The sequence below is a fragment of the Labrus mixtus genome, chromosome 22 (assembly GCF_963584025.1).
Source record: "Labrus mixtus chromosome 22, fLabMix1.1, whole genome shotgun sequence".
Taxonomy (NCBI): domain Eukaryota; kingdom Metazoa; phylum Chordata; class Actinopteri; order Labriformes; family Labridae; genus Labrus; species Labrus mixtus.
Window position 1 is genome coordinate 2,862,305 of NC_083633.1, and position 14,193 is coordinate 2,876,497.

Below are 14,193 nucleotides of genomic sequence, written 5' to 3' on the forward strand. Positions count from 1 at the left end.
AACTAAGAGCTGGTCTACATCAGCACCAGCCCTAACTATAAGATTTATCAAAAAGGAAAGTTTTAAGTCTATTCTTAAAAATACAGACTGTGTCTGCCTCCCGGACCCCGGCTGGAAGACGATTCCAGAGGAGAGGAGCCCGATAACTGAAGGCTTTACCCCCCATAGTACACTTAGAGACTGTAGGTACCACTAGCAGGCCTGCATTATGGGACCGTAATGTTCTCGAAGGGTAGTACGGCACTAGTATAAGATGGTGCCTGGCCATTTAGAGCTTTGAAGGTACTTAAAAACAGTAAGTGTTCTAGCGACAGGTTACAGATCCTGACAGAAGCCAGTCAGGAAGGCCCCTTCATTGAAAACCCAGTCAGAGTTCTGGCAGGGAACCTGGGATGTGCATATAGCTGCAGACAGGTTCTGTTTTACCACGTAATATATCTTACTTTGAGGAAAAACTGATTTAAACAACCACCATAGAACCACTCTATTTAGGGCCCAAGCACTAGCCAATAGTTTTTGAGGACTTTATTGAAACTGTAGGAGTTATTATTATTATATGTTTGTTAGTACGTATTTTCATGAATTCATTCATCTTGATAATTTTGTGGATATATCTTTGAATTGTGTCAACCATCTCAGAGTAATTCTTCTTTTAGGTTTGTGAAGCTGTAATACATATGTGTTAGAAACCTCATCGCAGCAGAGTTATATTTGGAGAGAAATGTATATGTCTTATATTTACAAGTCAAGTTGATGTCTTCTTTCTAGCCTTTTAGAGATGTAACGAAGCAGCCAGGAATTTGTGGGATGTACCTTCTAGCAGAATATAATCAACACTGTGAAGATGAAGACTTTGCCAATGAGGCCACAAGAGGCCATGAGATGATCCACAGTCTGTTTCATGATTTCATCATTTAATTTAAACAGCAGCGACAACCCCCACCCAACTATGTTCTTTTGCCATACAATTATTCTTAATCACCATGCAGCAAATGCACCTCTTCCTTGGCTTCGCTTTTTATACAACATTTATTTTCTTCAAAGCTTCAAAAGCAGTTGTTCTTTCACATGCCTCATAACTTTTAAGAAAAGTCAATAAAATGTTATAATTGCAGAACTCACCAAGCTCGTCCTGCAAGAAGCTGTCTGGTAGATTCACATATTTCATCGATGACACATTCAACTTCCAGTTGTGTTTGGTGCATTTAACAGTCCTGTGAGAGCAGAAAACAAAAAAGCCAATTAAAAGATTTTCGTAACTGTTATCTAAAGTCTGTTTTAGCGTCTATACTTTTTTTTTAGGCTTTTCATACAACTAGAGAATAGAGAATAGAATAGAGAATAGATGTTTATTGCCATTTGCACAGGTACATTGGAATTCTTGTGCGTTTCTCCCTGAGTCAGCTTCTACAAAAAAATTTAAATTATATATAAAATAGAATAACATTGTAAAAAAAAAGAGTAGAAAAGTACAAAAAATTTAAAAGTAAAAATAAATAAGCTGTAGTAACAGCTAAGTGATTTAAAATAAACTGTACAGAAGTTATACACTGTATTAAAGCAAAGATATAATACAAAAAAAATAACAAGGGGAACACTGTACATTGAAATTAAAATATAAATATGTTTTCTTATTGCACCTGAGGTTATTGCACACATATTTTTCACATTATATAATTGCACTGTTAATTGCACTACCTAACAAATACAATTTATCTGACTGTAGTAATCTTCATCACTTAGCCTTTGGTCAGCTATCAGCAGGCAGCTCTTGATGATAAAAGCTCCGACCCCTAACAACAGCCGGCCCTTTAGATCTCACCTGCCATCCAGGTCTTCGATGTCTTTGATGAATAACCCTCCTTGGTGTTTGCATTGGTTCTTGCATGCTCTAAGGCCGTCGTTGTTCTTGTATATGATGTAACATTTCCCGTCCTCTTGGCTTTTATTGAAATTGATTCCCTCTTTGAGTGAGGCGACTGCTTCAGCATCCAGTGTGAGCAACGTCCTTGCACTTTGAGAAGTCATCTTACCTAAAGACACCAGATTAGTTCAACATTTTTGGCACAGAAAAGCTAGGACAAGTGCTGATCATTTATTTTGTGTTACTAAATCACTGGCTTAACTGCTGTTATCTCTCTCCATTTGCAACAGCAACAGCTCCTTTTGCTGCTCAAATGTCAAGGAAACCGAAGGAGAAACAACAGACTCACCTGCAGTACACTGTCATTCATAACTGGGAAAACATTATTTTCGAAGAAAGTAGCCTAAACTATTCAAAAGCTCGTCAGAGGGAGAGTGAACAAAACTAGAAACAAGTCCCTGGTGCGGGCCAAATCTGTAAATTGGTCTGGTAGCTGGAGAGGTGCCAGATCACTTCCTGAGCACTGCCGAGGTGCCCTTGAGCAAGGCACCAAACCTCCCACACCACCAGCTCAGGAGCGCCCACTGTGGGCAGCCCCCTCACACTCCATTAGTGCATGTCCATAGGATCCTGTTTGTGAATGTGTATATTTCAGCCTATGTGTGTGTTGCATGACTTACAGAGTGTAAAAATAGAATTTCCCCTTGCTGGGATCAATAAAGTAAATCTTCTTCTTTACCCCAAAACTGACTAACTACCACACCTAGTCTTTGTGCGGCTAGTGACAGTGGTACTTACGCACTCGAAACCACAGGAGGAAAAAGGCAACTGCTAAGAAGAACACTGTTGCACATCAATCCTGGAGAAGATTTAAGCCAAATATTGTTGAAATGCGTAAACTAATCCCATGTTTGAATGAGGGAAATGAAAATGCAATCGCATTAGCTGCTGTTCCTCATTCTGCTGGTTTAGCAGACTGGTTTTCTAGCTCAAGTTGCAGTGTGATGTTAAGTTTCCTGTATCCAGGTAAGAAAAGCAACACAACAACAGATGCTTTTCATCACTAGCTTTCATCACTAGCTTTTGAGTTATGTATGTGAGCGTATGATTTTTCAGTTTTTTGTGTGAGAGGATTTCAGTATGTTATATTAGAGGATTTCAGTATGTTATGAGAGGATTTCAGTATGTTATATTAGAGGATTTCAGTATGTTATGAGAGGATTTCAGTATGTTGTATGAGAGGATTTCAGTATGTTATGAGAGGATTTCAGTATGTTGTATGAGAGGATTTCAGTATGTTATGAGATGATTTCAGTATGTTATATGAGAGGATTTCAGTATGTTATATTAGAGTATTTCAGTATGTTGTATGAGAGGATTTCAGTATGTTATGAGAGGATTTCAGTATGTTGTATGAGAGGATTTCAGTATGTTATGAGATGATTTCAGTATGTTATGAGAGGATTTCAGTATGTTATATGAGAGGATTTCAGTATGTTATGAGAGGATTTCAGTATGTTATGAGAGGATTTCAGTATGTTATATGAGAGGATTTCAGTATGTTGTATGAGAGGATTTCAGTTTGTTATTAAAGGATTTCAGTATGTTATATGAGAGGATTTCAGTATGTTATGAGATGATTTCAGTATGTTATGAGAGGATTTCAGTATGTTGTATGAGAGGATTTCAGTTTGTTATTAAAGGATTTCAGTATGTTATATGAGAGGATTTCAGTATGTTATATTAGAGGATTTCAGTATGTTATATTAGAGGATTTCAGTATGTTATGAGAGGATTTCAGTATGTTGTATGAGAGTATTTCAGTGTGTTGTATGAGAGGATTTCAGTATGTTATATGAGAGGATTTCAGTATGTTACGAGAGGATTTCAGTATGTTATGAGAGGATTTCAGTATGTTACGAGAGGATTTCAGTATGTTATGAGAGGATTTCAGTATGTTATATGAGAGGATTTCAGTATGTTGTATGAGGATTTCAATATGTTATATTAGAGGATTTCAGTATGGTGTATGAAAGGATTTCAGTATGTTGTATGAGAGGATTTCAGTATGTTATGAGAGGATTTCAGTATGTTGTATGAAAGGATTTCAGTATGTTACGAGAGGATTTCAGTATGTTATGAGAGGATTTCAGTATGTTATGAGAGGATTTCAGTATGGTGTATGAAAGGATTTCAGTATGTTGTATGAAAGGATTTCAGTATGTTACGAGAGGATTTCAGTATGTTATGAGAGGATTTCAGTATGTTATATGAGATGATTTCAGTATGTTGTATGAGAGGATTTCAGTATGTTACGAGAGGATTTCAGTATGTTATGAGAGGATTTCAGTATGTTATATGAGATGATTTCAGTATGTTATGAGAGGATTTCAGTATGTTGTATGAGAGGATTTCAGTATGTTATGAGAGGATTTCAGTATGTTGTATGAGAGGATTTCAGTATGGTGTATGAGAGGATTTCAATATGTTGTATGAGAGGATTTCAGTGTGTTGTATGAGAGGATTTCAATATGTTGTATGAGAGGATTTCAGTGTGTTGTATGAGAGGATTTCAGTATGGTGTATGAGAGGATTTCAATATGTTGTATGAGAGGATTTCAGTATGTTGTATGAGAGGATTTCAGTATGTTGTATGAGAGGATTTCAGTATGTTATATTAGAGGATTTCAGTATGTTATGAGAGGATTTCAGTATGTTGTATAGATGATTTCAGTATGTTATGAGAGGATCTCAGTATGTTGTATAAGATGATTTCAGTATGTTATATGAGAGGATTTCAGTATGTTGTATGAGAGGATTTCAGTATGTTATGAGAGGATCTCAGTATGTTGTATAAGATGATTTCAGTATGTTATATTAGAGTATTTCAGTATGTTGTATGAGAGGATTTCAGTTTGTTATGAGAGGATTTCAGTATGTTGTATGAGAGTATTTCAGTGTGTTGTATGAGAGGATTTCAGTATGTTACGAGAGGATTTCAGTATATTATGAGAGGATTTCAGTATGTTATATTAGAGTATTTCAGTATGTTGTATGAGAGGATTTCAGTATGTTATATTAGAGTATTTCAGTATGTTGTATAAGATGATTTCAGTATGTTATATTAGAGTATTTCAGTATGTTGTATGAGAGGATTTCAGTATGTTATATGAGAGGATTTCAGTATGTTGTATGAGGATTTCAGTATGTTATATTAGAGGATTTCAGTATGTTGTATGAAAGGATTTCAGTATGTTACATTAGAGTATTTCAGTATGTTATATGAGAGTATTTCAGTGTGTTGTATGAGAGGATTTCAGTATGTTATATTAGAGTATTTCAGTATGTTATGAGAGGATTTCAGTATGTTGTATGAGAGGATTTCAGTATGTTACGAGAGGATTTCACTATGTTATATGAGAGGATTTCAATATGTTGTATGAGAGGATTTCAGTGTGTTGTATGAGAGGATTTCAGTATGTTGTATGAGAGGATTTCAGTATGTTATGAGAGGATTTCAGTATGTTGTATAGATGATTTCAGTATGTTATGAGAGGATTTCAGTATGTTGTATGAGAGGATTTCAATATGTTGTATGAGAGGATTTCAGTATGTTGTATGAGAGGATTTCAGTATGTTATGAGAGGATTTCAGTATGTTGTATAGATGATTTCAGTATGTTATGAGAGGATTTCAGTATGTTGTATGAGAGGATTTCAATATGTTGTATGAGAGGATTTCAGTATGTTGTATGAGAGGATTTCAGTATGTTATGTGAGAGGATTTCAGTATGTTATGAGAGGATTTCAGTATGTTATATAGATGATTTCAGTATGTTATGAGAGGATTTCAGTATGTTGTATGAGAGGATTTCAATATGTTGTATGAGAGGATTTCAGTATGTTGTATAGATGATTTCAGTATGTTGTGAGAGGATTTCAGTATGTTGTATGAGAGGATTTCAGTATGTTATGAGAGGATCTCAGTATGGTGTATAAGATGATTTCAGTATGTTATATGAGAGGATTTCAGTATGTTGTATGAGAGGATTTCAATATGTTGTATGAGAGGATTTCAGTATGTTGTATAGATGATTTCAGTATGTTATGAGAGGATTTCAGTATGTTGTATGAGAGGATTTCAGTATGTTATGAGAGGATCTCAGTATGTTGTATAAGATGATTTCAGTATGTTATATGAGAGGATTTCAGTATGTTGTATGAGAGGATTTCAGTATGTTGTATAGATGATTTCAGTATGTTATGAGAGGATTTCAGTATGTTGTATGAGAGGATTTCAGTATGTTATGAGAGGATTTCAGTATGTTGTATGAGATGATTTCAGTATGTTATATGAGAGGATTTCAGTATGTTGTATGAGAGGATTTCAGTATGTTGTATGAGAGGATTTCAGTATGTTATGAGAGGATTTCAGTATGTTATATGAGAGGATTTCAGTATGTTATATGAGAGGATTTCAGTATGTTATGAGAGGATTTCAGTATGTTGTATGAGAGTATTTCAGTATGTTGTATGAGAGGATTTCAGTATGTTATATTAGAGGATTTCAGTATGTTGTATGAGATGTTTTCAGTATGTTATATTAGAGGATTTCAGTATGTTGTATGAGAGGATTTCAGTATGTTATGAGAGGATTTCAGTATGTTGTATGAGAGGATTTCAGTATGTTATATTAGAGGATTTCAGTATGTTATGAGAGGATTTCAGTATGTTGTATGAGAGGATTTCAGTATGTTATGAGAGGATTTCAGTATGTTGTATGAGAGGATTTCAGTATGTTATGAGATGATTTCAGTATGTTATATGAGAGGATTTCAGTATGTTGTATGAGAGGATTTCAGTATGTTATGAGATGATTTCAGTATGTTATGAGAGGATTTCAGTATGTTATATGAGAGGATTTCAGTATGTTATGAGAGGATTTCAGTATGTTATATGAGAGGATTTCAGTATGTTGTATGAGAGGATTTCAGTTTGTTATTAAAGGATTTCAGTATGTTATATGAGAGGATATCAGTATGTTATGAGATGATTTCAGTATGTTATGAGAGGATTTCAGTATGTTGTATGAGAGGATTTCAGTTTGTTATTAAAGGATTTCAGTATGTTATATGAGAGGATTTCAGTATGTTATATTAGAGGATTTCAGTATGTTATATTAGAGGATTTCAGTATGTTATGAGAGGATTTCAGTATGTTGTATGAGAGTATTTCAGTGTGTTGTATGAGAGGATTTCAGTATGTTATATGAGAGGATTTCAGTATGTTACGAGAGGATTTCAGTATGTTATGAGAGGATTTCAGTATGTTATATGAGAGGATTTCAGTATGTTGTATGAGGATTTCAATATGTTATATTAGAGGATTTCAGTATGGTGTATGAAAGGATTTCAGTATGTTGTATGAGAGGATTTCAGTATGTTATGAGAGGATTTCAGTATGTTGTATGAAAGGATTTCAGTATGTTACGAGAGGATTTCAGTATGTTATGAGAGGATTTCAGTATGTTATGAGAGGATTTCAGTATGGTGTATGAAAGGATTTCAGTATGTTGTATGAAAGGATTTCAGTATGTTACGAGAGGATTTCAGTATGTTATGAAAGGATTTCAGTATGTTATATGAGAGGATTTCAGTATGTTATGAGAGGATTTCAGTATGTTATGAGAGGATTTCAGTATGTTATATGAGATGATTTCAGTATGTTATGAGAGGATTTCAGTATGTTGTATGAGAGGATTTCAGTATGTTATGAGAGGATTTCAGTATGTTGTATGAAAGGATTTCAGTATGTTGTATGAAAGGATTTCAGTATGTTACGAGAGGATTTCAGTATGTTATGAGAGGATTTCAGTATGTTGTATGAGAGGATTTCAGTATGTTACGAGAGGATTTCAGTATGTTACGAGAGGATTTCAGTATGTTATATGAGAGGATTTCAATATGTTATGAGAGGATTTCAGTATGTTGTATGAGAGGATTTCAGTATGTTACGAGAGGATTTCAGTATGTTATGAGAGGATTTCAGTATGTTATATGAGATGATTTCAGTATGTTATGAGAGGATTTCAGTATGTTGTATGAGAGGATTTCAGTATGTTATGAGAGGATTTCAGTATGTTGTATGAGAGGATTTCAGTATGGTGTATGAGAGGATTTCAATATGTTGTATGAGAGGATTTCAGTGTGTTGTATGAGAGGATTTCAATATGTTGTATGAGAGGATTTCAGTGTGTTGTATGAGAGGATTTCAGTATGGTGTATGAGAGGATTTCAATATGTTGTATGAGAGGATTTCAGTATGTTGTATGAGAGGATTTCAGTATGTTGTATGAGAGGATTTCAGTATGTTATATTAGAGGATTTCAGTATGTTATGAGAGGATTTCAGTATGTTGTATAGATAATTTCAGTATGTTATGAGAGGATCTCAGTATGTTGTATAAGATGATTTCAGTATGTTATATGAGAGGATTTCAGTATGTTGTATGAGAGGATTTCAGTATGTTATGAGAGGATCTCAGTATGTTGTATAAGATGATTTCAGTATGTTATATTAGAGTATTTCAGTATGTTGTATGAGAGGATTTCAGTTTGTTATGAGAGGATTTCAGTATGTTGTATGAGAGTATTTCAGTGTGTTGTATGAGAGGATTTCAGTATGTTACGAGAGGATTTCAGTATATTATGAGAGGATTTCAGTATGTTATATTAGAGTATTTCAGTATGTTGTATGAGAGGATTTCAGTATGTTATATTAGAGTATTTCAGTATGTTGTATAAGATGATTTCAGTATGTTATATTAGAGTATTTCAGTATGTTGTATGAGAGGATTTCAGTATGTTATATGAGAGGATTTCAGTATGTTGTATGAGGATTTCAGTATGTTATATTAGAGGATTTCAGTATGTTGTATGAAAGGATTTCAGTATGTTACATTAGAGTATTTCAGTATGTTATATGAGAGTATTTCAGTGTGTTGTATGAGAGGATTTCAGTATGTTACGAGAGGATTTCACTATGTTATATGAGAGGATTTCAATATGTTGTATGAGAGGATTTCAGTGTGTTGTATGAGAGGATTTCAGTATGTTGTATGAGAGGATTTCAGTATGTTATATTAGAGGATTTCAGTATGTTATGAGAGGATTTCAGTATGTTGTATAGATGATTTCAGTATGTTATGAGAGGATTTCAGTATGTTGTATGAGAGGATTTCAATATGTTGTATGAGAGGATTTCAGTATGTTGTATGAGAGGATTTCAGTATGTTATGTGAGAGGATTTCAGTATGTTATGAGAGGATTTCAGTATGTTATATTAGAGGATTTCAGTATGTTATATGAGAGGATTTCAGTATGTTGTATGAAAGGATTTCAGTATGTTATATAGATGATTTCAGTATGTTATGAGAGGATTTCAGTATGTTGTATGAGAGGATTTCAATATGTTGTATGAGAGGATTTCAGTATGTTGTATAGATGATTTCAGTATGTTGTGAGAGGATTTCAGTATGTTGTATGAGAGGATTTCAGTATGTTACGAGAGGATCTCAGTATGGTGTATAAGATGATTTCAGTATGTTGTATGAGAGGATTTCAGTATGTTGTATAGATGATTTCAGTATGTTATGAGAGGATTTCAGTATGTTGTATGAGAGGATTTCAGTATGTTATGAGAGGATCTCAGTATGTTGTATAAGATGATTTCAGTATGTTATATGAGAGGATTTCAGTATGTTGTATGAGAGGATTTCAATATGTTGTATGAGAGGATTTCAGTATGTTGTATAGATGATTTCAGTATGTTATGAGAGGATTTCAGTATGTTGTATGAGAGGATTTCAGTATGTTATGAGAGGATTTCAGTATGTTGTATGAGATGATTTCAGTATGTTATATGAGAGGATTTCAGTATGTTGTATGAGAGGATTTCAGTATGTTGTATGAGAGGATTTCAGTATGTTATGAGAGGATTTCAGTATGTTATATGAGAGGATTTCAGTATGTTATATGAGAGGATTTCAGTATGTTATGAGAGGATTTCAGTATGTTATGAGAGGATTTCAGTATGTTATATGAGAGGATTTCAGTATGTTATGAGAGGATTTCAGTATGTTGTATGAGAGTATTTCAGTATGTTGTATGAGAGGATTTCAGAATGTTATATTAGAGGATTCCAGTATGTTGTATGAGATGATTTCAGTATGTTATATTAGAGGATTTCAGTATGTTGTATGAGAGGATTTCAGTATGTTATGAGAGGATTTCAGTATGTTGTATGAGAGGATTTCAGTATGTTATGAGAGGATTTCAGTATGTTATATTAGAGTATTTCAGTATGTTGTATGAGAGGATTTCAGTATGTTATGAGAGGATTTCAGTATGTTATATTAGAGTATTTCAGTGTGTAGTATGAGAGGATTTCAGTATGTTATATGAGAGGATTTCAGTATGTTATGAGAGGATTTCAGTATGTTATATTAGAGTATTTCAGTATGTTGTATGAGAGGATTTCAGTTTGTTGTATGAGAGGATTTCAGTATGTTATATTAGAGTATTTCAGTGTGTTGTATGAGAGGATTTCAGTTTGTTATGAGAGGATTTCAGTATGTTGTATGAGAGTATTTCAGTGTGTTGTATGAGAGGATTTCAGTATGTTACGAGAGGATTTCAGTATGTTATGAGAGGATTTCAGTGTGTTGTATGAGATGATTTCAGTATGTTATGAGAGGATTTCAGTATGTTATGAGAGGATTTCAGTATGTTATGAGAGGATTTCAGTATGTTGTATGAGATGATTTCAGTATGTTATGAGAGGATTTCAGTATGTTATGAGAGGATTTCAGTATGTTATGAGAGGATTTCAGTATGTTATGAGAGGATTTCAGTATGTTGTATGAGAGGATTTCAATATGTTGTATGAGATGATTTCAGTATGTTATATTAGAGGATTTCAGTATGTTGTATGAGAGGATTTCAGTATGTTATGAGAGGATTTCAGTATGTTATATGAGAGGATTTCAGTATGTTATGAGAGGATTTCAGTATGTTATATGAGAGGATTTCAGTATGTTATGAGAGGATTTCAATATGTTGTATGAGATGATTTCAGTATGTTACATGAGAGGATTTCAGTATGTTATGAAAGTATTTCAGTATGTTATGAGAGGATTTCAGTATGTTATATAGATGATTTCAGTATGTTTTGAGAGCATTTCAGTATGTTATGAGAGGATTTCAGTATGTTGTATGAGAGGATTTCAGTATGTTGTATGAAAGGATTTCAGTATGTTATGAGAGGATTTCAGTATGTTGTATGAGATGATTTCAGTATGTTATGAGAGGATTTCAGTATGTTATGAGAGGATTTCAGTATGTTATGAGAGGATTTCAGTATGTTATGAGAGGATTTCAGTATGTTGTATGAGAGGATTTCAGTATGTTGTATGAGATGATTTCAGTATGTTATATTAGAGGATTTCAGTATGTTGTATGAGAGGATTTCAGTATGTTATGAGAGGATTTCAGTATGTTATATGAGAGGATTTCAGTATGTTATGAGAGGATTTCAGTATGTTGTATGAGAGGATTTCAGTATGTTATATTAGAGTATTTCAGTATGTTGTATGAGAGGATTTTAGTTTGTTATGAGAGGATTTCAGTATGTTATATTAGATTATTTCAGTGTGTTGTATGAGAGGATTTCAGTTTGTTATGAGAGGATTTCAGTATGTTATATTAGAGTATTTCAGTATGTTGTATGAGAGTATTTCAGTGTGTTGTATGAGAGGATTTCAGTATGTTACGAGAGGATTTCAGTATGTTATGAAAGGATTTCAGTATGTTATGAGAGGATTTCAGTATGTTATATAGATGATTTCAGTATGTTATGAGAGGATTTCAGTATGTTATATGAGAGGATTTCAGTATGTTATGAGAGGATTTCAGTATGTTGTATGAGAGGATTTCAGTATGTTGTATGAGAGGATTTCAGTATGTTATGAGAGGATTTCAGTATGTTATGAGAGGATTTCAGTATGTTATGAGAGGATTTCAGTATTTTATGAGAGGATTTCAGTATGTTATGAGAGGATTTCAGTATGTTGTATGAGAGGATTTCAGTATGTTGTATGAGATGATTTCAGTATGTTATATTAGAGGATTTCAGTATGTTGTATGAGAGGATTTCAGTATGTTATGAGAGGATTTCAGTATGTTATATGAGAGGATTTCAGTATGTTATGAGAGGATTTCAGTATGTTGTATGAGAGGATTTCAGTATGTTATATTAGAGTATTTCAGTATGTTGTATGAGAGGATTTTAGTTTGTTATGAGAGGATTTCAGTATGTTATATTAGAGTATTTCAGTGTGTTGTATGAGAGGATTTCAGTTTGTTATGAGAGGATTTCAGTATGTTGTATGAGAGGATTTCAGTATGTTATGAGAGGATTTCAGTATGTTATATTAGAGGATTTCAGTATGTTATGAGAGGATTTCAGTATGTTGTATGAGAGGATTTCAGTATGTTATGAGAGGATTTCAGTATGTTGTATGAGAGGATTTCAGTATGTTATGAGATGATTTCAGTATGTTATGAGAGGATTTCAGTATGTTATATGAGAGGATTTCAGTATGTTATATTAGAGGATTTCAGTATGTTATATTAGAGGATTTCAGTATGTTATATTAGAGGATTTCAGTATGTTATGAGAGGATTTCAGTATGTTATATTAGAGGATTTCAGTATGTTATATTAGAGGATTTCAGTATGTTATATTAGAGGATTTCAGTATGTTATATTAGAGGATTTCAGTTTGTTATTAAAGGATTTCAGTATGTTATATTAGAGGATTTCAGTATGTTATATTAGAGGATTTCAGTATGTTATATTAGAGGATTTCAGTATGTTATATTAGAGGATTTCAGTATGTTATGAGAGGATTTCAGTATGTTGTATGAGAGTATTTCAGTGTGTTGTATGAGAGGATTTCAGTATGTTATATGAGAGGATTTCAGTGTGTTGTATGAGAGGATTTCAGTATGTTGTATGAGAGGATTTCAGTATGTTATATGAGAGGATTTCAGTGTGTTGTATGAGAGGATTTCAGTATGTTGTATGAGAGGATTTCAGTATGTTATATGAGAGGATTTCAATATGTTGTATGAGAGGATTTCAGTGTGTTGTGTGAGAGGATTTCAGTATGTTGTATGAGAGGATTTCAGTATGTTATATTAGAGGATTTCAGTATGTTATGAGAGGATTTCAGTATGTTGTATAGATGATTTCAGTATGTTATGAGAGGATTTCAGTATGTTATGAGAGGACCTCAGTATGTTGTATAAGATGATTTCAGTATGTTATATGAGCGGATTTCAGTATGTTGTATGAGAGGATTTCAGTATGTTATGAGAGGATCTCAGTATGTTGTATAAGATGATTTCAGTATGTTATATTAGAGTATTTCAGTATGTTGTATGAGAGGATTTCAGTTTGTTATGAGAGGATTTCAGTATGTTGTATGAGAGTATTTCAGTGTGTAGTATGAGAGGATTTCAGTATGTTATATGAGAGGATTTCAGTATGTTATGAGAGGATTTCAGTATGTTATATTAGAGTATTTCAGTATGTTGTATGAGAGGATTTCAGTTTGTTGTATGAGAGGATTTCAGTATGTTGTATGAGAGTATTTCAGTGTGTTGTATGAGAGATTTCAGTATGTTATATGAGAGGATTTCAATATGTTGTATGAGAGGATTTCAGTGTGTTGTATGAGAGGATTTCAGTATGTTATGAGAGGATTTCAGTGTGTTGTATGAGAGGATTTCAGTATGTTATGAGAGGATATCATTATGTTGTATGAGATGATTTCAGTATGTTATGAGAGGATTTCAGTATGTTGTATGAGAGGATTTCAATATGTTGTATGAGAGGATTTCAGTATGTTGTATGAGAGGATTTCAGTATGTTATGAGAGGATTTCAGTATGTTGTATGAGAGGATTTCAGTATGTTATATTAGAGTATTTCAGTGTGTTGTATGAGAGGATTTCAGTTTGTTATGAGAGGATTTCAGTATGTTGTATGAGAGGATTTCAGTATGTTATGAAAGGATTTCAGTATGTTATATTAGAGGATTTCAGTATGTTATGAGAGGATTTCAGTATGTTGTATGAGAGGATTTCAGTATGTTATGAGAGGATTTCAGTATGTTGTATGAGAGGATTTCAGTATGTTATGAGATGATTTCAGTATGTTACGAGAGGATTTCAGTATGTTATGAGAGGATTTCAGTATGTTATGAGAGGA

At 33.4% G+C, this 14,193-nt stretch overlaps 2 protein-coding genes and 1 pseudogene across 2 annotated transcripts in view; 2 read left to right on the forward strand and 1 right to left on the reverse strand.

Annotated features, from left to right (window-relative positions):
- Positions 1–14,193, forward strand: part of LOC132956306 (NXPE family member 3-like) — a 404,680-nt gene that overhangs the window by 126,945 nt on the left and 263,542 nt on the right. The window lies entirely within an intron of this gene.
- Positions 1–14,193, forward strand: part of LOC132956296 (NXPE family member 3-like) — a 365,449-nt pseudogene that overhangs the window by 73,374 nt on the left and 277,882 nt on the right.
- LOC132956309 (cytidine monophosphate-N-acetylneuraminic acid hydroxylase-like) overlaps positions 1–14,193 on the reverse strand; it is a 503,487-nt gene that overhangs the window by 34,932 nt on the left and 454,362 nt on the right. Inside the window, exons 3-4 of the mRNA XM_061029688.1 lie at positions 1,823–2,033; positions 1,123–1,214 (exon numbers count right to left, since the gene is read on the reverse strand). Coding sequence (XP_060885671.1) covers positions 1,123–1,214; positions 1,823–2,033 — 303 coding nt within the window. The remainder of the gene's footprint in view (positions 1–1,122; positions 1,215–1,822; positions 2,034–14,193) is intronic.